The 27,962-nt window shown below is 37.9% G+C and overlaps 1 protein-coding gene and 1 long non-coding RNA gene across 2 annotated transcripts in view; both read right to left on the reverse strand.

Annotated features, from left to right (window-relative positions):
* Positions 1-1,039: 1,039 nt before the first annotated feature.
* LOC117334563 lies at positions 1,040-3,613 on the reverse strand. Its single transcript, XR_004534196.1, has 2 exons — positions 1,889-3,613; positions 1,040-1,761 (listed from the first exon to the last, which is right to left on the reverse strand). It is a non-coding gene; the product is annotated as an uncharacterized LOC117334563 (long non-coding RNA).
* A 9,433-nt stretch (positions 3,614-13,046) lies between these two features.
* Positions 13,047-27,962, reverse strand: part of LOC117333999 — an 87,413-nt gene continuing 72,497 nt past the window's right edge. The window contains exons 20-22 of the mRNA XM_033893419.1: positions 19,830-19,909; positions 18,717-18,886; positions 13,047-13,195 (exon numbers count right to left, since the gene is read on the reverse strand). Coding sequence (XP_033749310.1) covers positions 13,047-13,195; positions 18,717-18,886; positions 19,830-19,909 — 399 coding nt within the window. The remainder of the gene's footprint in view (positions 13,196-18,716; positions 18,887-19,829; positions 19,910-27,962) is intronic.

A 27,962-nucleotide genomic window follows, 5' to 3' on the forward strand; every position in this document is an offset into this window, starting at 1 on the left:
TGGTAGGAATTTGAGAGTCACTGTTGCCATGGCTGCTGTAGGGAGTAATCCTTACTTCCGAAGCGATTGATTTGAGCACCCTCTGGCGATAGAATGAAGATGAAAAATTGCATAAGGGTTTTTTGGGACATAATTCTAACTTTCTATTTCTTACTTTTTCCCCTTTCTTTCTCTCTTCATTTTTAGTTTTCATCTTTCATGTAACATGTTTTAGCAAAAATAGTTATTTTACAAGTTGTAAAATTGGAGAACTTTAAAGTTAAAATATAAAATCTTAACAACAGTAAAAAAAACAAAAACAAAAAAAACAAAATGCACAATTGAAGATAAAATGTTAAAATAAAGAGTTTTGAATTCAAAAAAGTAATAACGTAAAATGAAGCATTAAAATTGTGAGAAATAAATCAGTAATGACAAATAATGAGAAGTTGCAATTAGAAAAGTAAAAAAAAGTAAGAAAAAAAATTGAAAATAGTATGTTTGACTTATGTCCCTTTTAACCCTCCATAGTCAATATTCCATTCTTCTGGAGTTATGACAATTTTACATAATTCTCTTTATCAATTATTTCCCGGACTCTTTCTCTCATATGACGTCAGATGTTGCGAAGTCGTTAAATTCCATCATCTAATTAACCAGCAAAAGAAAGCATAATGCTTGTCATATGGTATGGCGATATTTCCAAAATGACATCCTTTGCATTAAGTGGGCGCAGGCGACACTTCCATTTCTAATTCACAACGGTAGGGCTTCTTTAAATGTAAGGATTGAAATAGGAATGTCATTATAGATTATACATGTATACCTCTGATGAAGTAAATACTGGTTTAATACTTTAAACGCCTTAAAACTAGAACTGACGTCCGGTGGCCAACTCATAACCAACCAACCCCCCACCCCCACCGCCCTCCCCGGCCACCCATGAGGTTATCCCTATAAACCAATTTTCATAGAAATTAAATATCTAAATTCTGACAAATCGAAGCTTCCATGTGGTTGCTATGATTCTTCAATATGTAAATAAGTCAAAAACTTCAACTTAGGGTTTGACTGTTTTAATACATCACCATTCCACATTAAAACATTCCAATTTCAATAAAAAATCAGTATATCTTTTCAATTATATTACTCCTAAATAAACTTGTACAGAAACAAAATTATCTATAAAAAACATATATATATATCACAAAATACATTCAACATTAAATATGTCTATGGCATAAAAAAATTCATAAGTATACCGTTGTTTATTGCCATTGGGGATGTTTGCTGGACACATCAACTACAAAACTGTAATGATTTAACGGACACGTGCATTTACTTAAACCTATGAAGCTATGATATTGACTGGATAGACCTTGTTTACAGGACAAGATTTTAGAGAATGTTACATGATTGTATTTATAACCTGTTCAAAGAGTTAACACTTTCAAATTCAAATACAAGTGTATAAGATATAAACATTTAATGTTTTAAGAATATAGATAGAAGAAATATTTTGTGATAAAATGACTTTTATAAAAGTGTTATGGACAAAACAATACAAATAAAATGTAAATTCTTTTTAAAAAGATACTAAAATATAATAAGCCTGAATTTTTAATAATTGCATTCACTTGTAATTGTGAAAGTATAGGGTAGCCTCTGGGGTCATCCTTAAATGTGATAATTAATTGTATTATTAAGCACTTGGTACACAACAAAAAGTTGTATTAATATGACATACGAGGCACACCTACATGTAGCAGTGATGAGGCACACCTACATGCAGTGATGAGGCACACCTACATGTAGCAGTGATGAGGCACACCTACATGTAGCAGTGATGAGGCACACCTACATGTAGCAGTGATGAGGCACACCTACATGTAGCAGTGATGAGGCACACCTACATGTAGCAGTGATGAGGCACGGTTGTGTTTATTTTAAAATATAATTGCATTTAATGACTGTTCAGATTATTGGCATGTACCACATTTTCTGGTCAACTATTGTCACTTGTAGCAAAAAATATATTCTTCTTTTTCATGACTGCAGTTGCAATGTCACAGTAAATATGTTTGAATACCAAGAGGCCCATGGGTTTTATCACTCACCAGATGCTATATGTACAGTGATAGATGATGTTTGCATATAAACTAACATTTAACACATAGACCTGTGACCTTGAAAAGATATAAAGCTTTATTCATTTGTCATGAATAAATCTATTAGCCATGATATTCATCTCAGCATATTAATTGACTAACTATCATGACCCTAGGCCTTTTGGTTATTTAGAAGACATTTGAATATTGAAACACATTTGAACCCTATGACCTTGACAGGTTTGCAAGGCCATTAAATTTTTAACAACAGTGTCATTCATTTGAACAAACAAACTTTACCCTATATCATAATCCTGTGATTCTTGGTTATTGAGAAGAAACTGTTTAAAGATTTTAGCATATTTGACCCCAGTATGACCTTGATAGCTGGCTCGGATCGGTCATTCATTTGAACATACTTCATAGCCCTTCATCTCACTAGATGATATTGGCCCAATTCCATGACCCATTTAATTACAATAAGTTGTTGTTTATAGATATTTGACCCTGTGACCTTCAAAGAAAGTCAAGATAATTCATTCATTTGAATAAACATGGTAGTTAGCCCTTCATGCTACAAGTGCAATATCATGACCCTATAGACTTCTTGGTTATTGAGAAGGGAACCCCAGGTAAGATGAACTTATATATGCCAAATGAAGAAGTTCCTGGACTTAAAATTGTCCATAGGAAGGCATTAGAGAATTTTAAAAGAAAAGTTCCACAACTAAGAAATTTCCATTAAAATTTAATCCAATAATAAGAAAAACATGAAAGTTGATGAAATTGCATAGGTCCTGTTGCATTTTTATAACAAACTTTTCTTAAAAAGTATGTCTAAAAACAACTTCAAAGTACTTACATGCTGCTCGGCTTTAATACCATCAAGGAATTGTTCTGAATTGGAAATACAGTCGATGATGGAATCAATGATAAAGTATCAGTGCATTAACTGTATGATAATTATCATTTAATATCAATGACATCATGTAAGTAAATGTATCGCATACTGCTATCATTCAATGCTATACCATGCAATGTGTTCTTCCAGAGAAAGATATATATAATATAACTGGTGGATTGATATAATGGTATGATTGTCCAACACTATCTGTACTATTGTATTGTTGTATTGTAGACACAAGGAAATATCTGAATCTGAATCTAAATCCTTCACACCAGGGTGATCCAGTGGTTGCTAGGTATATGGCATAAACATAATCTTTAATCCCCTTGGGAAGAGACGATGGACTCTAAACCTAATTAAGGGGGAAAGTTCTGAAGTTGACAAATATGAGGCTTGGTGAGTGTTTGACAGCTGAAGCATCTTACCCCGAGGAATGAGATCTCACTCCCAAGTCGGGGAATTATTATTTTTCTCCTACCGTATTTATCTTCTCACATGTCTGATATTGATGTTTATTGCACAACCATGTTATCATATGACCTTATTGGATCATCGATTTGATGTCATTGAATCGTTCCCATGTCATGATACAATTGTAGAGAATGTGCAAAGAGCATGTGTACATGCATAGCCTGTCTCAACTCTAGGGTGAGATAAGAAAATCTCACACTGGTAAAATTGTGGATATCCTGTCCAGGGTAGGAGAAAACTCTATCCCACAAGGGATAGGGATATACAGCTGGCACATACATATGTACTATGATATACATACTCACTACAGGGTCAGGTCATCATTTTATGTAGTGTCGCAATTGGTAACGTCATGGGACACTGATGATGGTGCAATGAATATGTTCGCGTCAACAACTTAAAATTTGTTTTTATTTTTTGAAATAATCAAATATATGATATAGTTCGCGAGCCTTATCCAGACCAGATCAACTCTTACAGAAGGATTGAGATATCCCTGTTCAGTGTATAGGGATGATATCACCCTCATGTAAGAGTTTGCCTGCCCAGTACTAGGGCACTCGGCAAGCCTCGATTGCGCTGACCACCCAACTTCTACACAAAGGTTGGGATATCTCTGGCTACAGAACAGACACATGTAAGATTCTATTGTTCTCTTACCCTGGACAGGGATATCCACAGTTTTACTGGTGTGAGATTTCCTTATCTCTTACCCTGGACAGGGATATCCACAGTTTTACCGGGGTGAGATTTCCTTATCTCTTACCCTGGACAGGGATATCCACAGTTTTACCGGGGTGAGATTTCCTTATCTCTTACCCTGGACAGGGATATCCACAGTTTTACTGGGGTGAGATTTCCTTATCTCTTACCCTGGACAGGGATATCCACAGTTTTACTGGTGTGAGATTTTCTTATCTCTTACCCTGGACAGGGATATCCACAGTTTTACTGGTGTGAGATTTTCTTGTGTCACGTTAGGGTTGAGACAAATTACACAATGTTCTTTGTACATTCTCAACAGTTTAATGTTGTCCCAGCTAGCAACAATACCATGACATCATGCACATTGACAATTCAATCAGGTCTTGTCAACATGGTCGTGCATTGATGTAACATCAGCATTAGATGTATACGAGAGTAAACAGGGTAAGAAAAAATAATCATTGACCCCTATGGTAGTGAGATGTTGACCTCAGCCCTCAAATGACCCCCATGGTGGTGAGATGTTGACCTCAGCCCTCAAATGACCCCTATGGTAGTGAGATGGTGACCTCAGCCCTCAAATGACCCCTATGGTAGTGAGACGGTGACCACAGCCCTCAGAATAAAATAATAAAGCCTTGTGTTTGACAACTTTAGAATCTTTCCTCTCCGGTTAAGATCTCCATGTCTCACCCAAAAGGGAGTGAAAGATTGTGATGTATACTATTTCATGAACTGTCTGGCCAAACCTGAAAGACGAGTTGAATATGTAGTGTGTAATCGATCCTACAAGTAAGAATTGTTTTAGGGTATATTGGATACATTTCTTATAAACACAATGCCCATTTGCCCTGTATCATTTACCTTTTATGATGAGGTTTCAAGAAGATATACTTTTTCAAAAGTATTTTTTAGATTATATGAAATATTTCTAAAAGATTACTCAACTCTATAGGTCTATCATTTAGTCATATAATAGAACATAGTTGATACACAGTAATACATTTATATCAGGTCTATCATTTAGTCATATAATAGAACATAGTTGATACACAGTAATACATTTATATCAGGTCTATCATTTAGTCATATAATAGAACATAGTTGATACACAGTAATACATTTATATCAGGTCTATCATTTAGTCATATAATAGAACATAGTTGATACACAGTAATACATTTATATCAGGTCTATCATTTAGTCATATAATAGAACATAGTTGATACACAGTAATACATTTATATCAGGTCTATCATTTAGTCATATAATAGAACATAGTTGATACACAGTAATACATTTATATCAGGTCTATCATTTAGTCATATAATAGAACATAGTTGATACACAGTAATACATTTATATCAGGTCTATCATTTAGTCATATAATAGAACATAGTTGATACACAGTAATACATTTATATCAGGTCTATCATTTAGTCATATAATAGAACATAGTTGATACACAGTAATACATTTATATCAGGTCTATCATTTAGTCATATAATAGAACATAGTTGATACACAGTAATACATTTATATCAGGTCTATCATTTAGTCATATAATAGAACATAGTTGATACACAGTAATACATTTATATCAGGTCTATCATTTAGTCATATAATAGAACATAGTTGATACACAGTAATACATTTATATCAGGTCTATCATTTAGTCATATAATAGAACATAGTTGATACACAGTAATACATTTATATCAGAATAAGTTTTAACATTTTATACAGTTATTGACTTGAGTTTTAAAAAGACAATGTTCCTCTGACATCAGAGGAGTCATTGCAGTACTGACCTCTAATATCAAAAGTGATACAATTATATGTAAACTGATAAACTCCTAAATCAACATTTATACTACATTTATACTGTACCGAAATTAGCATTGATACATAGTGATACAATTATATGTATACTGATGAACTCCTGTATCTACATTTATACTACATTTATACTGTACCAAAATCAGCATCAATTCAAAGTGATGGACTTAGTCTTGTTGATAGACAGCATTTAAAAAAAAAACCAATAATATCTCTTTAACATGTAAACATGCATGCAATCATACAACACACCATTCACTTGATTCATACAATCAGCCTTTCCACTATTATAAAATATATCTTATTATCTATAACTATAAAATATATCTCTGTCATTACTTATAACTTTATAACATATCTCATTATTTTATATCATATCTCATTATTTTATATCATATCTCATTATTTTATATCATATCTCATTATTTTATATCATATATCTCATTACTTTATATCATATCTCATTATTTTATATCATATCTCATTACTTTATATCATATCTCATTATTTTATATCATATCTCATTATTTTATATCATATCTCATTATTTTATATCATATCTCATTACTTTACTATTAAATCTATCTCATTACCTTACTTTGAAATATATCTCATTTGTTAACTATAGAATTTATACTGCATTTTTATAGTGACCATGGTCTAAGCAAAACAGGCAAATATTGATCAAATTACTTCAACTTGACCAACATGATATGCTGTGTTAGAAAAACCTGATCCTCAATCATGTAGGCAAACTTGCAAAGTCGATGTTTTGAATGAATTTTTTTAGTAAAGTAATGAGATATGTTTTATTATACTTAACAAAAAGCATTCAAAAAGGTACATTTCCTGTTAACTGCTATAAGAGTTATCAATCAACTGATTTCCTGTTGGCAGAAAAGGTTAATTATGCAATACATATGCCTTGACCTACAAACAGGGCCAATATGACAGACCTCAGTCTAACAACAGGTCCAATATGACAGACCTCAGTCTAACAACAGGGCCAATATGACAGACTTTAGCCCAACAACAGGGCCAATATGGCAGACCTCAGTATAACAACAGGGTCAATATGACAGACCTCAGTCTAACAACAGGGTCAATATGACAGACTTCAGTCTAACAACAGGGTCAATATGACAGACCTCAGTATAACAACAGGTCCAATATGACAGACCTCAGTCTAACAACAGGGTCAATATGACAGACTTCAGTCTAACAACAGGGCCAATATTACAGACTAGCTCAGGCTTGAGGGAATTTCCCTTGGATGTTCTCTTAAGGAGAAAAAGGTCACTTGTTTATGCTCTAGCAGGATAATTTCTATCACTGCACATCTACTGATTTTACAGGTTGATTACAAAAACAACGAAGAAAATGTCTTTCCCAGGGAAATTTTCCAGTCTCGGAAAGAAATTATAATACTAGTACTAAATGCACTTGTAGAGTCTACGTATAAAAACTCTGATATAAGTTGTCACTGACAACACATAAAGTAAAATGTCATCCAACTGCTCAGCAGGGTCAAAACATCGTAACATGTTGTAAGTCTCAAGGCAGATCAAGAGATATAGGCTATTTGACAGTCAAGTTTACTTTAATTTCCATGCATACAATGTAGTGGTCAGCTGTGTGTTATAGACAAGGACCAGCTGACCCCTACACAACAGACCAGCACTTGTTAGTTGGGAGGCCTATTAAAGTATACACCTGAGACCATAGTCAAAATTATTAGTCTTGAGGTCTTAAATTCTACAGAATTTACACCTGAAACATCAGATTTGTACCTGGCAAGTTAATCAACCCTTGCAAGTCACGATCAATCCTTAGTCAGCTGATCGAGTTAAGTCATGATCCATCTTTAATCAGTCGATTTGAGACCTGATCCATCCTTAGTCAGCTGAGTTAAGTCATGATCCATCTTTAGTCAGCAGATACTTGGTTGCTTCCTTCTTTTACTGTTTCTCAAACTTCTGAGCATACTCACTATAAGACATTTCTAAAACAAACAGAACAATTTAAAAGAACATTTCAAATTGGTACTTGAAGTGAAGAGGAAACTTCTTGTTCTGGATTAGGTGTTGGAAGGACAAATATAGTCAGCATAAATAGCTGACTCAATTGATCTATATAGAGGTGATTGCCTGAAGTGAAGGTGAAGTCCTGCTCAAGGTGAAGTAAGATCATTGAAATGTTACAGAGTTTTTAGCCAGAAAAAAATCATATAGGTTACTAGATTATGTTTTTAGTAATAATTGTATAAAAAATAAATAAAATAAATTATTTCCAAATTACTTAATTATGAATTATTTCCCTTTGTGGTTAACATGCTTCAGAAAAAGACAATTGGACATGACATCATATTGTACCAACTATTACGTAAACAAGGGCCCAATGGGCCCGAATTGCTCACCTGCTATCTATGTGATCTATAATACTGATCTATCAGCGACCAAATGAAAGATCTCAGGGTCTCACAGTAATTTGAAAAGGTGTCTTTTAAATATTTTGGCCAATTTAACTCTTACAAACTTAAATTATGGTCTAGGTCATTCATTTGAACAAATTTCCTTGCCTTTACCCAAGCATGCTACAGACTCAATATCAACTCCCTGGGTCCCTTGGTTATTGAGAAGAAGTCCCTGAAAGATTTCAGCCTATTTGACCCCTGTAACCTTGAATGAAGGTCAAGGTCATTCATTTGAACAAACATGGTTGCCCATCACCCCAGTATGCTACAGACCTTATATCAGCTTCCCGGGCCTCTTGGTTTTTGAGAAGAGGTTGTTTAAAGATTTTAGAGTATTTGATCCCTGTGACCTTGAATGAAGATCAAGTTCATTCATTTGCACAAACTTGGTAGCAATTCACCGCAGCATGCTAGATACCTAATATCAAATCCCTGGGCCTCTTGGTTTTTGAGAAGTTGTTTAAAGATTTTAGCCTATTAGACCCCCTGTGACCTTGAATGTAGATAAAGGTTATTCATTTGAACAAAATTGGAGCCCTATAAATTCACCTTAGCATGCTACAGACTCAATATCAACTTCCTCAGCCACTTGGTCATTGAGAAGAAATCATTTAAAGATTTAAGCCTATTTGACCCCTTTGACCTTGAATGAAGGTGAACTTCATATATTTGAACAAACTTCGGAGCCCTTCATCCCAGCATGCTACATGCCTAATATTACGTTTCTGGGCCTTTTGGTTGGGCCTTTTGGTTATCAAGAAGAAGTTGTTTAAAGATTTTCAGCATATTTGACCCATGTGACCTTAAATGAAGGTCAAGGTTACCATTTAAACACAAGTGGTAGCCCTTCATCCCAGCACGCTACAGACCCAATATCAGGTCACTTGGCATGTTTGTAACTAAGAAGAAGTTGCAAATGAAAATTGTTTACGACACACAACGCCAGCCAAAAGGCAATAGCAATAGGTCAACTTCGTCTCAGGTGACCTAAAAATTACAGCAAAATGTGATTTCCTTATATAAACTACAGTAAAGTTTACCCCTCCCTATGTAAAACAAATATACTCTCCTTATATAAACTATGTTCAAGTTTACATCCTCCCTAAATAAACTACAGTAAAGTTTACCCCCTCCCAAAATACCATCCTCATACTGATAATTACTGTATTATTCCCAACAGAAATTAAACAAGAGGCCCAGAGGGCCTGTATCGCTCACCTGGATTTCATGAGATATGAAAAAAGAATGATGATTAAGTATATTTGTCACTGGTATTGCTATGTCAATATACCATAGGCATTTTATATGGGTACGTGAGGATTTGATGTCAAAAAATGCATTTATCCATGAAATAAAATTAACTTTTGGCACAACCCCATAGGGATGCTACCACACAAATGTGAGTGATATCCATTGCTTATTTTCAGAAAAGAAGTTGTTTAAACCAATTGACCCCTTTTGACCCCGCCTTCTGCACCCCGGGGAGAGTGGGGTCAGTTCCTTCCTTTATAAAATTTTGAATCCCTACCCAAAAGGATGCTACCAGGCAAATATGAGCGATATCCCTTGCTTAGTTTCAGAGAAGACGTTGTTCATATCAATTCAGCCAAATCGACCCCTCTTGGCCCCGCCCCTCAGGCCCCCGGGGGGTCAGCCTCACCATTTGTACAATTCTGAATGCCCACCCAATAGTGATGCTACCAGGCAAATATGAGCAATATCCATTGCTTGGTTTCAGAGAAGAAGTTGCTAATATCAATATAGCCCAATTGACCACATTTGGCCCCGCCCCTCAGGCCCCAGGGGGGTCAGCTCCATCATTTGTACAATTTTTAATCCCCACCCCATAGTGATGCTACCAGGCAAATATGAGCGATATCCATCGCTTGGTTTCAGAGAAGAAGTCGTTTATATTAAGAGTGCCAAATTGACCCCATTTGGCCCCGCCCCTCAGACCCCTTGGGGGTCAGCCCCACCATTTGTACAATTTTGAATCCCCACTCCATAGGGATGCTACCAGATAAATATGAGTGATATCCATTGCTTAGATTCAGAGCAGAAGTCGTTTATATCAATTCTGTAAAACTGACCCCTTTTGGCCCCGCCCCTCAGACCCCAGGGGGTCAGCCCTGTCATTTGTACAATTTCAAATTCCTACCCAATAGTGATGCTTCCAGTAAAATATGAGAGATATCCATTGTTTGGTTCCAGAGAAGAAGTCAATTATATGAATATAGCCCGATTGACCACATTTGGCCTCACCCCTCAGGCCCCAGGGGTGTCAGCCCCATCATTTGTACAATTTTGAATCCCCACCCCATAGTGATGCTACCAGGCAAATATGAATGACAGGCATTGCTCGGTTTCAGAGAAGAAGTCGTTTATATCAATATAGCCAGATTGACCACATTTGGCCCCGCCCCTCAGGCCCCTGGGGGGTCAGCCCCATCATTTGTACAATTTTGAATCCCCACCCAATAGTGATGCTACCAGGCAAATATGAGTGATAGCCATTGCTTGGTTTCAGAGAAGAAGTCGTTTATATCAATAGTGCAAAAATGACCCCTTTTGGCCCCGCCCCAGAGGCCCCCAGGGGGTCACTCCCATCATTTGTACAATTCTGAGTCCCCTACCCATAGGGATGCTTCTGACCAAATTTGGTCAAATTCTGATGTGTGGTTATGAAGAAGAAGTCAATTGTTGACGGACGGACGGACGACGGACGACAGACGGACGGACGGACGGACGACGGACGACGGACGACGGACGCAACGGTATGGCATAAGCTCACCTTGGTCCTTCGGACCAGGTGAGCTAACAAATAATACTCAAAAATGTGATTTCATCACAATAGTAAATTTTACCTGTTCCCCACAGAGAAACATGAGGCCCCAGGTCAAGAAATTCACAATTTTATTTATGAATAGTATTTGATTCTACTTTGAGAAAAAGACTTTTGTTTCAGTTACTTTGACCACTTTTTTGCCCTACCCCTGGAGGTAGGGAACCATATCGGATTCACAATTTTGGTTGACGTTGACCCTTGCATGGCCACAGAAAGTTTCTGCAAAGTTTCACAGAAATTGGTCCAGGGGTTTTGGAAAAGTCAAGAAGAGGCCCATTGGGCATAGATGGTGATCTGACTCTAAAGAGGCCATCTACTATAAATATATACATACTCGTTGGTACTATTGGTCATGGTGGCCATCTTTGTTTTCTGACTAACCCAGAAAATAACAACACTTAGCCAAGACCATCCCAGGGTCATTGTAGCCCAGTTTGAGCTGAATCTCACAAGTGGAACTTGAGAAGAAAATTAAAATAGGTATTGTTCAGAAAAGGGATAATTTCACAAATTGTTGCAGAATTGCCACCATGGCTGTGTCAAAAAAATAACACTTTTTTGGCTCCCCTTTCTCAACATCTTTAACGGTTTTCATCTCAATGGCACCAGTGTAACTGGAGAAGAAGTTTAAAATGTGTTTCCCAAGATGGCTGCCATCTTGAATCTCTTACTGACCCTAAAAATAACAGCACTTGCATTTGGTCAGGACCATCTAAGGATCATTAGGTCAGGACCATCTAAGGATCATTAGGTCAGGACCATCTAAGGATCATTTGGTCAGGACCATCTAAGGATCATTTGGTCAGGACCATCTAAGGATCATTTCAGGTAAGTTTGAGCTGAATCTCACAGATGGAAGTTGAGAAGTTTAAAATGTGAAAAGTTTATGGACAGGACACAATGATGGATGAAGCACAATGGCTGTATAGGTTCTAAAAATGTTTATAAGTTTACAGATGTAATACAAGCCACTATGCATGAAGACAGACAAAGGCAATTAGAATAGGTCACATGCAACTTTGTCTCGGGTGACCTAACAATCCTGCGTTGAGCTGCATGTGAGAATTCCTCAATCCCAAGCATGAGAAAGATACCTATATTAACTTTCAACCGTATATCTTAAATAGAAAATAAAAACTTAATATCCACATGAGTTGTCTTGATGTCAACAATAGTCTACTGCTGAACAGCAAATTTACTAAAATTTTACTTGATGAATCAACATAATGTTATTTTCTCTGACAGTGCAGTCAATACTCACCAGATCTTCTGATATCACAGCTACTGCTATCACTTAAATTTGTGCTACATAGGTTGGTGAAATCAAGGCGATATCTAAAAAAAAAAAAAAAAGCTTCAACTGAATAAATGCCACACTCTCCTTGCTTTGACTGTCTTAAAATTAACTAACTAAGTTCCATCAAGTATCAAAACACACTGCTGTATGAGTACCCTGAAGAGGAATCAAACATAGGTGTGACAATCCAGGGCTCTACCTCCTGAGCAAAGCAATTATACACTGTCATGACTAAGTCACTGATATCATGTACAGGCCAAACTGACCCTTTCTTTTACAAAAGTTGTTGTTATTACATACGTAAATCCCTACTATTTATTTTCTCATTTATTTTACTCATGAACACCCTAATAATTAATAGTATGTGAAATTGACATTATTCCATGTGATCAAGACCACTGATAGCAGGACTACTGAACTACTTACTGTATTTGTTTGCCTGGGCTGCCGATCACACACGACTCTGAGCGACTAGTGTAGGACTTCTCTATCATCTCTATCTGTTCTGGGGAATACACTTCCCATCTGTCTCCCCTGACTTTCCTCTGCCACACAATCTTGTGATCAAAGTCTGTCAACAACCAAACATTTTATTAGAACTGCTCCTGACATTGTATAAACAGCTAGGAGAAGTAGGTGATCAAGCTTACAACTTCTGTCTCCATTCCCTTATGGATTTTCTTGCATCTCCTAATCAAATTGTTATGGACAAATTAACCATTTCATTTCTTAAAACATTTTTAATATCTTTAACTTATCTGACCTATAATATCAATACCCTAAGCTGGTAGCTGTTCATTCCAGCAAATTACAGGCCAAATGTCATCATTCTCAGCATTATGAGTTTTCAAAGGAGCTTGTTTAATGGTTTTGAAAAAAATGACCAAGATATAAGGCAGGGTCAATCATTTGAACTTAGTGACCCTTTGACTAAGCATGCTATAGGTCAAATATCGCGTTTAGCATATTTGAACCTGTAACCTTGATCAAAGTTCAAGGTCATTCATTTGAACAAGCTTGGTGGTCCTTTGACCCAGAATGTTACAGGCATACGTTCATACCAGGTCTCGGGCCTCTGGGTTATTGAAAAGGAGTCATTTAAGGTTTTTAGAAAACTTGACCCCTGTGACCTTGAATGAAAGGCAAGTCATTAATTTGACCAAGCTTGATAGTGCTTCTCTCCAACATGCTACAGGCTCAATATTAGGTCTTAATGCCTCTTGGGTATTTAGAAGAAATTGACAAAAATATTTGAAGCTATCATAGTGGCCATCTTGGATTTCAGACAGACCAAAAAGGTAACAACACTTGGTCAGGATTATCTCAGGATCATTTCAAGCAAGTTTTAGCTGAATCACACTGAAGGAAGGCATATCTCTTGCTTGTCAAAGTCAAACGTATTGAGAGGTATCTTTAATGGTTGTGAATATAACAAAAAAAAAATCCCCAATAAATATTACCAACTGTACAGCACTAGACTATACATTTACAAGGGACCTGTACACTAGGACATTTACAAGGGACCTGCACACTATGACATTTACAAGGGACCTGCACACTAGTACATTTACAAGGGATCTGTATACTAGAATATGTACAAGGGACCTTTATACTAGGACATTTACAAGGGACCTGTACACTAGGATATTTACGAGGGACCTGTACACTAGGACATTTACAAGGGACCTGTATACTAGGACATTTACAAGGGACCTGCACACTAGGACATTTACAAGGGACCTGTATACTAGGATATGTACAAGGGACCTGTATACTAGGATATGTACAAGGGACCTGCACACTAGGCCATTTACAAGGGACCTGTATACTAGGATATGTACAAGGGACCTGTACACTATGACATTTACGAGGGACCTGTACACTAGGACATTTACAAGGGACCAGCACACTAGGACATTTACAAGGGACCTGTATACTGGGACATTTACAAGGGACCTGCACACTAGGACATTTACAAGGGACCTGTACACTAGGACATTTACAAGGGACCTGTACACTAGGACATTTACAAGGGACCAGCACACTAGGACATTTACAAGGGACCAGCACACTAGGACATTTACAAGGGACCTGTACACTAGGACATTTACAAGGGACCTGTACACTAGGACATTTATAAGGGACCTGTATACTGGGACATTTACAAGGGACCTGCACACTAGGACATTTATAAGGGACCTGTACACTAGGACATTTACAAGGGACCAGCACACTAGGACATTTACAAGGGACCTGTACACTAGGACATTTACAAGGGACCTGTACACTAGGACATTTATAAGGGACCTGTATACTAGGACATTTACGAGGGACCTGCACACTAGGACATTTACAAGGGACCTGTATACTGGGACATTTACAAGGGACCTGCACACTAGGACATTTACAAGGGACCTGTACACTAGGACATTTACAAGGGACCTGTACACTAGGACATTTACAAGGGACCAGCACACTAGGACATTTACAAGTGACCTGTACACTAGGACATTTACAAGGGACCTGTACACTAGGACATTTATAAGGGACCTGTATACTGGGACATTTACAAGGGACCTGTACACTATGACATTTACAAGGGACCTGTACACTATGACATTTACAAGGGACCTGCACACTAGGATATTTACAAGGGACCTGTATACTAGGACATTTACTAGGGACCTGCACACTAGGACATTTACAAGGGACCTGTATACTAGGATATTTACAAGGGACCTGCACACTAGGACATTTACAAAGGACTGCACACTAGGACATTTACTTAGGACCTGTCCACTAGGACCTTTATTTAGGACCTGTACACTAGGACATTTACAAGGGACCTGTACACTAGCACATTTACAAGGGACCTGTATACTAGGACATTTACAAGTGACCTGTATACTAGGACATTTACAAGGGACCTGTACACTAGGACATTTACTTAGAACCTGTCCACTAGGATATTTACAAGGGACCTGTATACTGGGACATTTATAAGGGACCTGTACACTAGGACATTTACAAGGGACCTGCACACTAGGACATTTACTTAGGACCTGCACACTAGGACATTTACAAGGGACCTGTATACTAGGATATGTACAAGGGACCTGTACACTAGGACATTTACTTAGGACCTGTCCACTATGACATTTACAAGGGACCTGCACACTAGGACATTTACAAGGGACCTGTATACTAGGACATTTACGAGGGACCTGCACACTAGGACATTTACAAGGGACCTGTATACTAGGATATTTACAAGGGACCTGCACACTAGGACATTTACAAAGGACTGCACACTAGGACATTTACTTAGGACCTGTCCACTAGGACATTTATTTAGGACCTGTACACTAGGACATTTACAAGGGACCTGTACACTAGCACATTTACAAGGGACCTGTATACTAGGACATTTACAAGTGACCTGTATACTAGGACATTTACAAGGGACCTGTACACTAGGACATTTACTTAGAACCTGTCCACTAGGATATTTACAAGGGACCTGTATACTGGGACATTTATAAGGGACCTGTACACTAGGACATTTACAAGGGACCTGCACACTAGGACATTTACAAGGGACCTGTCCACTAGGATATTTACAAGGGACCTGCACACTAGGACATTTACAAGGGACCTGCACACTAGGACATTTACAAGGGACCTGCACACTAGGACATTTACAAGGGACCTGTACACTAGGACATTTACAAGGGACCTGTATACTAGGACATTTACGAGGGACCTGTACACTAGGACATTTACAAAGGACCTGTTCACTAGGACATTTACAAAGGACCTGTTCACTAGGACATTTACAAGGGACCTGTTCACTAGGACATTTATAAGGGACCTGTACACTAGGACATTTACAAGGGACCTGTAAACTAGGACATTTACAAGGGATCTGTACACTAGGACATTTACAAGGGACCTGTTCACTAGGACATTTACAAGGGACCTGTACACTATGACATTTACAAGGGACCTGCACACTAGGACATTTACAAGGGACCTGTACACTATGACATTTACAAGGGACCTGTACACTAGGACATTTACAAGGGACCTGTATACTAGGACATTTACAAGTGACCTGTACACTAGGACATTTACTTAGGACCTGCACACTAGGACATTTACAAGGGACCTGTATACTAGGATATGTACAAGGGACCTGTACACTAGGACATTTACTTAGGACCTGTCCACTATGACATTTACAAGGGACCTGCACACTAGGACATTTACAAGGGACCTGTATACTAGGACATTTACGAGGGACCTGCACACTAGGACATTTACAAGGGACCTGTATACTAGGATATTTACAAGGGACCTGCACACTAGGACATTTACAAAGGACTGCACACTAGGACATTTACTTAGGACCTGTCCACTAGGACATTTATTTAGGACCTGTACACTAGGACATTTACAAGGGACCTGTACACTATGACATTTACAAGGGACCTGCACACTAGGACATTTACAAGGGACCTGTACACTATGACATTTACAAGGGACCTGTACACTAGGACATTTACAAGGGACCTGTATACTAGGACATTTACAAGTGACCTGTACACTAGGACATTTACTTAGGACCTGCACACTAGGACATTTACAAGGGACCTGTATACTAGGATATGTACAAGGGACCTGTACACTAGGACATTTACTTAGGACCTGTCCACTATGACATTTACAAGGGACCTGCACACTAGGACATTTACAAGGGACCTGTATACTAGGACATTTACGAGGGACCTGCACACTAGGACATTTACAAGGGACCTGTATACTAGGATATTTACAAGGGACCTGCACACTAGGACATTTACAAAGGACTGCACACTAGGACATTTACTTAGGACCTGTCCACTAGGACATTTATTTAGGACCTGTACACTAGGACATTTACAAGGGACCTGTACACTAGCACATTTACAAGGGACCTGTATACTAGCACATTTACAAGTGACCTGTATACTAGGACATTTACAAGGGACCTGTACACTAGGACATTTACTTAGAACCTGTCCACTAGGATATTTACAAGGGACCTGTATACTGGGACATTTATAAGGGACCTGTACACTAGGACATTTACAAGGGACCTGCACACTAGGACATTTACAAGGGACCTGTCCACTAGGATATTTACAAGGGACCTGCACACTAGGACATTTACAAGGGACCTGCACACTAGGACATTTACAAGGGACCTGCACACTAGGACATTTACAAGGGACCTGTACACTAGGACATTTACAAGGGACCTGTATACTAGGACATTTACAAGGGACCTGTACACTAGGACATTTACAAAGGACCTGTTCACTAGGACATTTACAAAGGACCTGTTCACTAGGACATTTACAAGGGACCTGTTCACTAGGACATTTATAAGGGACCTGTACACTAGGACATTTACAAGGGACCTGCACACTAGGATATTTACTACGGACTTGTGTACTAGGACCACTTTTACCTTGGACCTGTATCATATATAACATATTTATCTGGAAACTTTATACTACGATAGTATTTACCTAAGACCTGTATACTAGGATCATTTTTACTGTTGATCTGTATACATGACCATATATATCTGGGACCTTTATACTACAACTATATTTACCTGAGACCTGTGTATTAGGACTACTTTTACTGCGGATCTGTATACATAGACCTATTTATCTGGGACCTTTATACTATGACCATATTACCATGAGGCCTGTGTACTAGGACCACTTTTACCTTGGACCAGTATATGTTACCATATTTATCAGGGACCTTTATACTACGACAATATTTACCTGAGACCTGTGTATTAGGACCACTTTTACTGTGGATCTGTATACATGGACCTATTTATCTGGGACCTTTAAACTATGACAATACTTACCTAAGACCTGTGTACTAGGACCATTTTTGGATCTGTATACAAGGACCTATTTATCTGGGACCTTTTACTATGACCATATTGACCTGACACCTGTGAACTAGGACCACTTTTGGATCTGTATATAAAGACCTATTTATCTCTGTTCTGTGTAAAACAACTTTACCTTTAACCTGTCCACCTGTTTCAACGGTAGGTGACCATGAGAAGGGGCTATGGTGATGTGTAAGTGCAACATCTGATTCTCTCAGATATTGGTCTTGATCCTCAGCATCACTATCAGGGTCACAGTCTACCTGAAGGTCATTGCCACCAACCTGAAGATTTGATATCTCACTGAAAGTAAATATATAACTACAATTTAACTCTGAAACCGAGAGAAGAAAGTTTCAGAACAATAACTAGAGATTGTCTTTGTCAACAAAAACATTCCCCTTCTCCCTTACAATGCATTGAATTTTTTTGCACTCTATTGAACTTTGATCTGTAAGTCAAGGCCACACTGCACTGTTCAGTGCGATGAACCTTAATGGTTAAGATATTATCACCCAGACAAAAGAAATTCCTTTTCCTTGGGCCTGTATACATGATCATATTTGTCCAGGTTTAGTGTAACATACTCACCTGGGTTTAGTGTAACATACTCACCTGGGTTTAGTGTAACATACTCACCTGGGTTTAGTGTAACATACTCACCTGGGTTTAGTGTAACATACTCACCTGGGTTTAGTGTAACATACTCACCTGGGTTTAGTGTAACATACTCACCTTGGTTAAGTATAACATACTCACTTGAGTTTAGTGTAACATACTCACCTGGGTTTAGAGTAACATACTCACCTTGGTTAAGTATAACATACTCACCTGAGTCTCATCTGGGTTACGTGTAACATACTCACCTGGGTTTAGTGTAACATACTCACCTTGGTTAAGTATAACATACTCACCTGAGTTTAGTGTAACATACTCACCTGGGTTTAGTGTAACATACTCACTAGGGTTTAGTGTAACATACTCACCTGGGTTTAGTGTACCATACTCACCTGGGTTTAGTGTAACATACTCACCTGGGTTTAGTGTAACATACCTGGGTTTAGTGTAACATACCTGGGTTTAGTGTAACATACTCACCTGAGTTTAGTGTAACATACCTGGGTTTAGTGTAACATACTCACCTGAGTTTAGTGTAACATACCTGGGTTTAGTGTAACATACTCACCTGAGTTTAGTGTAACATACCTGGGTTTAGTGTAACATACCTGGGTTTAGTGTAACATACCTGGGTTTAGTTGGATGTACCTCCCATAACTGTAACTGATTGTGTTTATAGTAATCCTCAGTACCAATGCTCCACTTCACCTTTATTTCATAAAAACAAATTTTAATTAAAATCATACAAAAGAAATCAAGTCATTACTCAATCAGTATCTCAGTATCTACATGAAGTTAAGCTTTAATATGTTTTTCTGCAGCATGTTTTATAAAAAAAATAAGCAAGTGATGGTAGAGAAATAGATTTGGTGTACAAAATTTGAAGATCTTCTTATCATCATTAAGTGGGTTTTTTTCATGTGATTTTCAGTTAATTTCTGCATTTTTGTGTTTGTCCTGTTGAGTTATATATCAACAGTAAAATATCATGACATGACATGTGCAAAAATTAATATCATTGCTGTGGTTAAGATATAACCGACTTGAGAGAGAAAAACCACACCTGGAGCTGCCTCCCTTTGTATAATTATAACAATGAAGTCACCTTCATTCATAAAATTTATATAGGGGGTCAGTGATGACTAGATACACACCTATATATCATACTTATATAGGGGGTCAGTGATGACTAGATACACACCTATATATCATACTTATATAGGGGGTCAGTGATGACTAGATACACACCTATATATCATACTTATATAGGGGGTCAGTGATGACTAGATACACACCTATATATCATCCTTATATAGGGGGTCAGTGATGACTAGATACACACCTTGACTATGTCATACTTATATAGGGGGTCAGTGATGACAACATACACACCTTGACTATGTCATACTTATATAGGGGGTCAGTGATGACTAGATACACACCTTGTCTATATCATACTTATATAGGGGGTCAGTGATGACAACATACACACCTTGACTATGTCATACTTATATAGGGGGTCAGTGATGACTAGATACACACCTATATATCATACTTATATAGGGGGTCAGCGATGACTAGATACACACCTATATATCATACTTATATAGGGGGTCAGCGATGACTAGATACACACCTATATATCATACTTATATAGGGGGTCAGTGATGACTAGATACACACCTATATATCATACTTATATAGGGGGTCAGTGATGACAACATACACACCTTGACTATGTCATACTTATATAGGGGGTCAGTGATGACTAGATACACACCTATATATCATACTTATATAGGGGGTCAGTGATGACAACATACACACCTTGACTATGTCATACTTATATAGGGGGTCAGTGATGACTAGATACACACCTATATATCATACTTATATAGGGGGTCAGTGATGACAACATACACACCTTGACTATGTTATACTTATATAGGGGGTCAGTGATGACTAGATACACACCTTGACTATATCATACTTATATAGGGGGTCAGTGATGACAACATACACACCTTGACTATGTCATACTTATATAGGGGGTCAGTGATGACTAGATACACACCTATATATCATACTTATATAGGGGGTCAGTGATGACTAGATACACACCTATATATCATACTTATATAGGGGGTCAGTGATGACTAGATACACACCTATATATCATACTTATATAGGGGGTCAGTGATATCTAGATACACACCTATATATCATCCTTATATAGGGGGTCAGTGATGACTAGATACACACCTATATATCATACTTATATAGGGGGTCAGTGATGACTAGATACACACCTATATATCATACTTATATAGGGGGTCAGCGATGACTAGATACACACCTATATATCATACTTATATAGGGGGTCGGTGATGACTAGATACACACCTTGTCTATATCATACTTATATAGGGGGTCAGTGATGACAAGATACACACCTATATATCATACTTATATAGGGGGTCAGTGATGACTAGATACACACCTATATATCATACTTATATAGGGGGTCAGCGATGACTAGATACACACCTTGTCTATATCATACTTATATAGGGGGTCAGTGATGACTAGATACACACCTTGTCTATATCATACTTATATAGGGGGTCAGTGATGACTAGATACACACCTATATATCATACTTATATAGGGGGTCAGTGATGACTAGATACACACCTATATATCATACTTATATAGGGGGTCAGTGATGACTAGATACACACCTATATATCATACTTATATAGGGGGTCAGTGATGACAACATACACACCTTTATATCATACTTATATAGGGGGTCAGTGATGACTAGATACACACCTTGTCTATATCATACTTTTATACACAACACACCAAAACAGTATGAAAGTCAAAAATGTATTGAATGGAACCAATAACTTGTTCAGGCTCGTATTAAATATTATCTAAAGGTTTTGGCATTCTTAGGGGCTGCTCATTCTTACAACTAAATAACATCAACTAACAATATTACATAATAAATTTTTACTCGCTACTCAAAAGATACACCTAAACAATTAAGATACTAATTATACTATAGGGGCATGCAACCCCCAAGCTAGAGCGATCATAGCTTAGCTAGCTATGACTAATAGAGAGGAGAGAAACCTAGCTTGAGCGACCTCAAGCCACAGAGTAAGCAGTTGGTAGCTAAAAAGCAGGCAGTTCTGCTAAGACTGTTTCAGATGGGGCGACCCCCGAGCTTGGGCGATCCCAAGCATATCATCTACATAAGAAATAAATACACAAAATATGATATAATGAATTGGGGGCAAGAAATTCCCCGAATTTAAAAGTGCTAATATCACGGCGTGATAAATTCATTACTGTGAGTGATATCCTCTAACTATTCCTTACTAAGAAGAGCAGCCCAAAATAAAAATAAAAATGTGACAGCTTGCATTGTAACAAAATAAAGCTTATAATTAACCAACACAGATGTACAAAAAGGTGCTGCGAGCCGGCTGCCCCAACCTGAATCAGGGAGGTAGGTTTATCCAATGCTCAGACCAGCTTGCCAGGTGTTGTCTCACCATGAGGCCTTACTTACCCCTAAACAAATGAGCCCGAAACAAGTAAAAAAGACATGTAATAAATATAAATATTATAAGTAAACACATATAATAAAAACAACATATACACATGAAAAGTACAGGCAATCAAAACAAAACAACAGTATATAAATATTAAAAGGTAATTATAATATAATATAAACAATTATACACAAACCACAGTAAAGAAAACTGCAAATTATCAAAGGTGGAGGTGGGGTGGATGGTGGATGATGAATAAAACACTGCTGCTACAAATAATCACGCTGCTTGAAAATGAATGCAGGTGGCGCTATCCCCTGACGTATTTCCATTGGTCAAGAACATCACGTGATCAAAGGCGCGAGGTTAGAAATAGATATTTACTAACATGAAGACTGTGACGGGGTTTTTAAATGTTGTGTACAAACAACTATTTAGTAAACAAAATATCATTTTATACACAACACACCAAAACAGTATGAAAGTCAAAAATTTATTGAATGGAACCAATAACTTGTTCAGGCTCGTATTAAATATTATCTAAAGGTTTTGGCATTCTTAGGGGCTGCTCATTCTTACAACTAAATAACATCAACTAACAATATTACATAATAAATTTTTACTCGCTACTCAAAAGATACACCTAAACAATTAAGATACTAATTATACTATAGGGGCATGCAACCCCCAAGCTAGAGCGATCATAGCTTAGCTAGCTATGACTAATAGAGAGGAGAGAAACCTAGCTTGAGCGACCTCAAGCCACAGAGTAAGCAGTTGGTAGCTAAAAAGCAGGCAGTTCTGCTAAGACTGTTTCAGATGGGGCGACCCCCGAGCTTGGGCGATCCCAAGCATATCATCTACATAAGAAATAAATACACAAAATATGATATAATGAATTGGGGGCAAGAAATTCCCCGAATTTAAAAGGCCAAATCGAAGAGGTTACAATAAAGTAACCGAATGAGAGCCCCCAAGAAGGAAATTATGTGCAAGAAGGATATGACAATGTAATATTTTTAAGAGTGTAGATAAAGTGAATCGATGATGAACTAGAAAATTATTGATTATAATCAGTACAACTAAGCACAAATTTCCCTATAGAAATTAATGCACCGTATTACATATATACACACATAATTATCATATGCTCTAAAATGAGACATTAAGAAGTTAAATGTGGTCAGTGGCACAGTAACTGGTATAAAGCTTGCAGATAAACCAAGTAATGACAAGAGTTCAAATGATTGAAAGGTTATATCACGTATGGAATAAAGCTGAAAAAGAGAGGAAAAACATACCTAATACTATAAAGTGAGATAGTATTTAAAGGAGCACTAGATTCTGCGTCTGTGAATGAGACAGATGCAAGAACTACATCCTTCTGATGGAGGTCTAATTAAGGAAACAGTGCCAATGATAAAGTGTTAAGGATGATAATTAGGTACTGGGAACGCACCCTGAAGATGTAAGAGGATAACAAGCTCCGTATGTCAACTATATCTACTAATAATAGACAAAAAAAAGGGTTGCAGATGTCCTAAGAAAGTCAACAAACTGGTTGCCAAGACTAAGGAACTTACATACACAGAACAGGTAGTTATAATGAACCTGCCAACACTCAAACTGATTACGATGCATAAAAGGAGATACGATTAAAGTTATAAGTACTTAATGCAATAAGGATACTGAATGTAGTACAGGGCTTATACAGCTAACTTAAATAAACAAGATGTGAGTATTCCGAGAAACACCCAGAGAAGAGACTTGACTCTGTCGGACTCCAGAGAAGCAGCTTGACTCCAGGTATTTCACAGTGAAGAAAGAAATTGAGTACTCAAACTAAAGAAGGGGCTTGACTCTACTGAACAGCAGAAATACAATAAGGATACTGAATGGTGTACAGGGCTTAAACAGCTAACTTAAATTAACAAGACTTGAGTATTTGGAGAAACACCCAGAGAAGAAACTTGGCTCTGATGAACTCCAGAGAAGCAACTTGACTCCAGGTATTTCACGGTGAAGAAAGAAAATGGAGTACTCGAAACTTATAGAAGGAGCTTGACTCTACTGAACCGCAGAGAAGCAACTTGACTCTAAAATGCCTGACTTAGAGAAGAAGCTTGACTCTACTTGACAGCAGAGAAGCAACTTGACTCTAAAATGCTTGACTTAGAGAAGAAGCTTGACTCTACTTGACAGCAGAGAAGCAACTTGACTCTAAAATGCCTGACTTAGAGAAGAAGCTTGACTCTACTTGACAGCAGAGAAGCAACTTGACTCTAAATCATTCATACTGAAAGGTCCTACTAGAGAAGAAGCTTGACCCTACTGAGCCATAGAGAAGCGACTTGAATCTAGTACCCCTGTAGTGACAAACTTGACTCCTATGTGCTACTGAGAATACCCTTGGCTCAGAGTCGCAGTGACTCATGAGAAGAGACTTGACTCGCAGACACAGCTGAGAAGACCCTTGACTCTTGAGTTGTGATTACTCATGAGAAGAGTTTTGACTCATGTTTGGAGAAGCAAAGACCTGACTACGTAAGCTAATGAATCAAAACACAGCGAAGTAGTAGGTAGCTAGTGCGGGACACTCTTGACTAAGTGCTACTGAGAAGACTACATACTTTGAGTCGCAGTGACCCATGAGAAGAGACTTGACTCGCAGACACAGCTGAGAAAACCCTTGACCCTTGAGTTGTGATTACTCATGAGAAGAGTTTTGACTCATGATTGGAGAAGCGATGACATGACTGCATAAACTAACGAATCAAAACACAGTGAAGTAGTAGCTGGTGGCATGACAAACTTGACTCCTAAGTGCTACTGAGAAGACCCTTGGCTCTGAGTCTCAGTGACTCGTGAGAAGAGACTTGACTCGCAGACACAGCTGAGAAGAGTTTTGACTCTGAGTGTGATTACTCATGAGAAGAGTTTTGACTCATGATTGGAGAAGCAAGACCTGAATACGTAAGCTAACGAATCAAAACACAGCGAAGTAGTAGGTAGCTAGTGCGGGACACTCTTGACTAAGTGCTACTGAGAAGACTACATACTTTGAGTCGCAGTGACTCATGAGAAGAGACTTGACTCGCAGACACAGCTGAGAAAACCCTTGACTCTTGAGTTGTGATTACTCATGAGAAGAGTTTTGACTCATGATTGGAGAAGCGATGACATGACTGCATAAACTAACGAATCAAAACACAGTGAAGTAGTAGCTGGTGGCATGACAAACTTGACTCCTAAGTGCTACTGAGAAGACCCTTGGCTCTGAGTCTCAGTGACTCGTGAGAAGAAACTTGACTCGCAGACACAGCTGAGAAGACCCTTGACTTCGAGTTATGACAACTCAAGAGAAGAGTGACTTGATTGTGGTTGAAGACATGACCTGATTACCCACAAAATAAACAAATAAAACATGGCATAGGTTGGTGGCTATTGTAAGGAAAAACTTCACTTCTTATGGCTGCTGAGAAGATCCTAGACTTTAAGTTGTGATTACTCATGAGATGAGTGACTTGACTCGTAATAGAAGAGGCTTGATCTGACTGATAACTAATTAAACCTAGTACATGATAATAACAATCTAGTAACAGACTAAATAAAGTGAGGAAGAAACATCATCTCTATATATATCTATGACAAAGCTCTCCTTAACAGTTGCATAATATATTCCGCACAAGTATAAACAAGAATCTGTGACAAGTACAAGGAAAACAATAATGCTAGATACAGATAAAAGGTGTGACAGCTATGCCGTAAACCAATTATTTAGAAATATCTGTGACAAGTACATAGAACACAGTAACGCTAGATTCAGATAGAAGGTGTGAACGCGAAGATATAAATGTTTACTAGAGTAACAAGTATCGAGAATGCTCCTCTGATATCCACGCTGTAACCAAAGTCTGGTCAGGTACAACAAGTCAAAATAGACAGATTGATGAGTAATCTCACCGCTGAAAAGTCCAAGAAACTGAGTTGGAAGCATAGTAAGCTGATGCTACGATTTCCACTTTATCTGCATGTCGCTATCATCGGGAGATGGAAACGCATAATGTAGTTCGGTGAGTTTCCGAGTCGTCTGTATGTAGTTATCAAAGTTGTTCGTTGATTATCCGAGGAGTCTGCATGTCGTAATCGTCGGGAGATTGAAATTCCGACTAGTTAAGTTGTTCGGTTAGTTCCGAGTACACTGCATGTCGTAATATCGCGAGATGGAAATCTAGACTAATAATGTTGTACGTGTAGTTCCTTAATTATTTTTCCTTAAATCAGATAATTACCCCTACAAAATTAACCGTAAACGCCAAAGAAGACAATGCAATGCCCTACAGTGTTCGACAAGACATGGGCGCTGCCATCTTGAATCCCGCACGGAATCCTGGGATCGCGCACCAAGCTGCTGGTAGTGACGCGTTCCTGACCTGCTTGGCCGCCATGTTAGATGACCCGAGACGGTTTACAAACTGATGTCTTTCGATTTCCACTAGCACGAATAAGTCACACACAAAGTTAGATCCCGATAGCAAAGAAAACACATTGTGGTTGCATAAAGACTGTTAGGATCCAAATAGGAAATACACAGCTCGATGACGAATGACATTCGTCAATGTAAACTAAAGGAAATGTCCTCGACACACGTCGATAAAAATGTAAACAAACACAACACACGTGTAAATACCGTTATTGGTGTGTACTTCACTGTCGTAGGAGACGACAACTCCAGGCAAAAACACTCGTAAGTTCAAAAGTCAATAGGAGTTGTTGCGACGAAAGTAAACAATAGGAGAAAATAATGATGAATAAAACACTGCTGCTACAAATAATCACGCTGCTTGAAAATGAATGCAGGTGGCGCTATCCCCTGACGTATTTCCATTGGTCAAGAACATCACGTGATCAAAGGCGCGAGGTTAGAAATAGATATTTACTAACATGAAGACTGTGACGGGGTTTTTAAATGTTGTGTACAAACAACTATTTAGTAAACAAAATATCATTATATAGGGGTCAGTGATGACTAGATACACACCTTGACTATATCATACTTATATAGGGGGTCAGTGATGACTAGATACACACCTTGTCTATATCATACTTATATAGGGGGTCAGTGATGACTAGATACACACCTTGTCTATATCATACTTATATAGGGGGTCAGTGATGACTAGATACACACCTTG

Source organism: Pecten maximus, chromosome 9 (genome assembly GCF_902652985.1).
Source record: "Pecten maximus chromosome 9, xPecMax1.1, whole genome shotgun sequence".
NCBI lineage: Eukaryota > Metazoa > Mollusca > Bivalvia > Pectinida > Pectinidae > Pecten > Pecten maximus.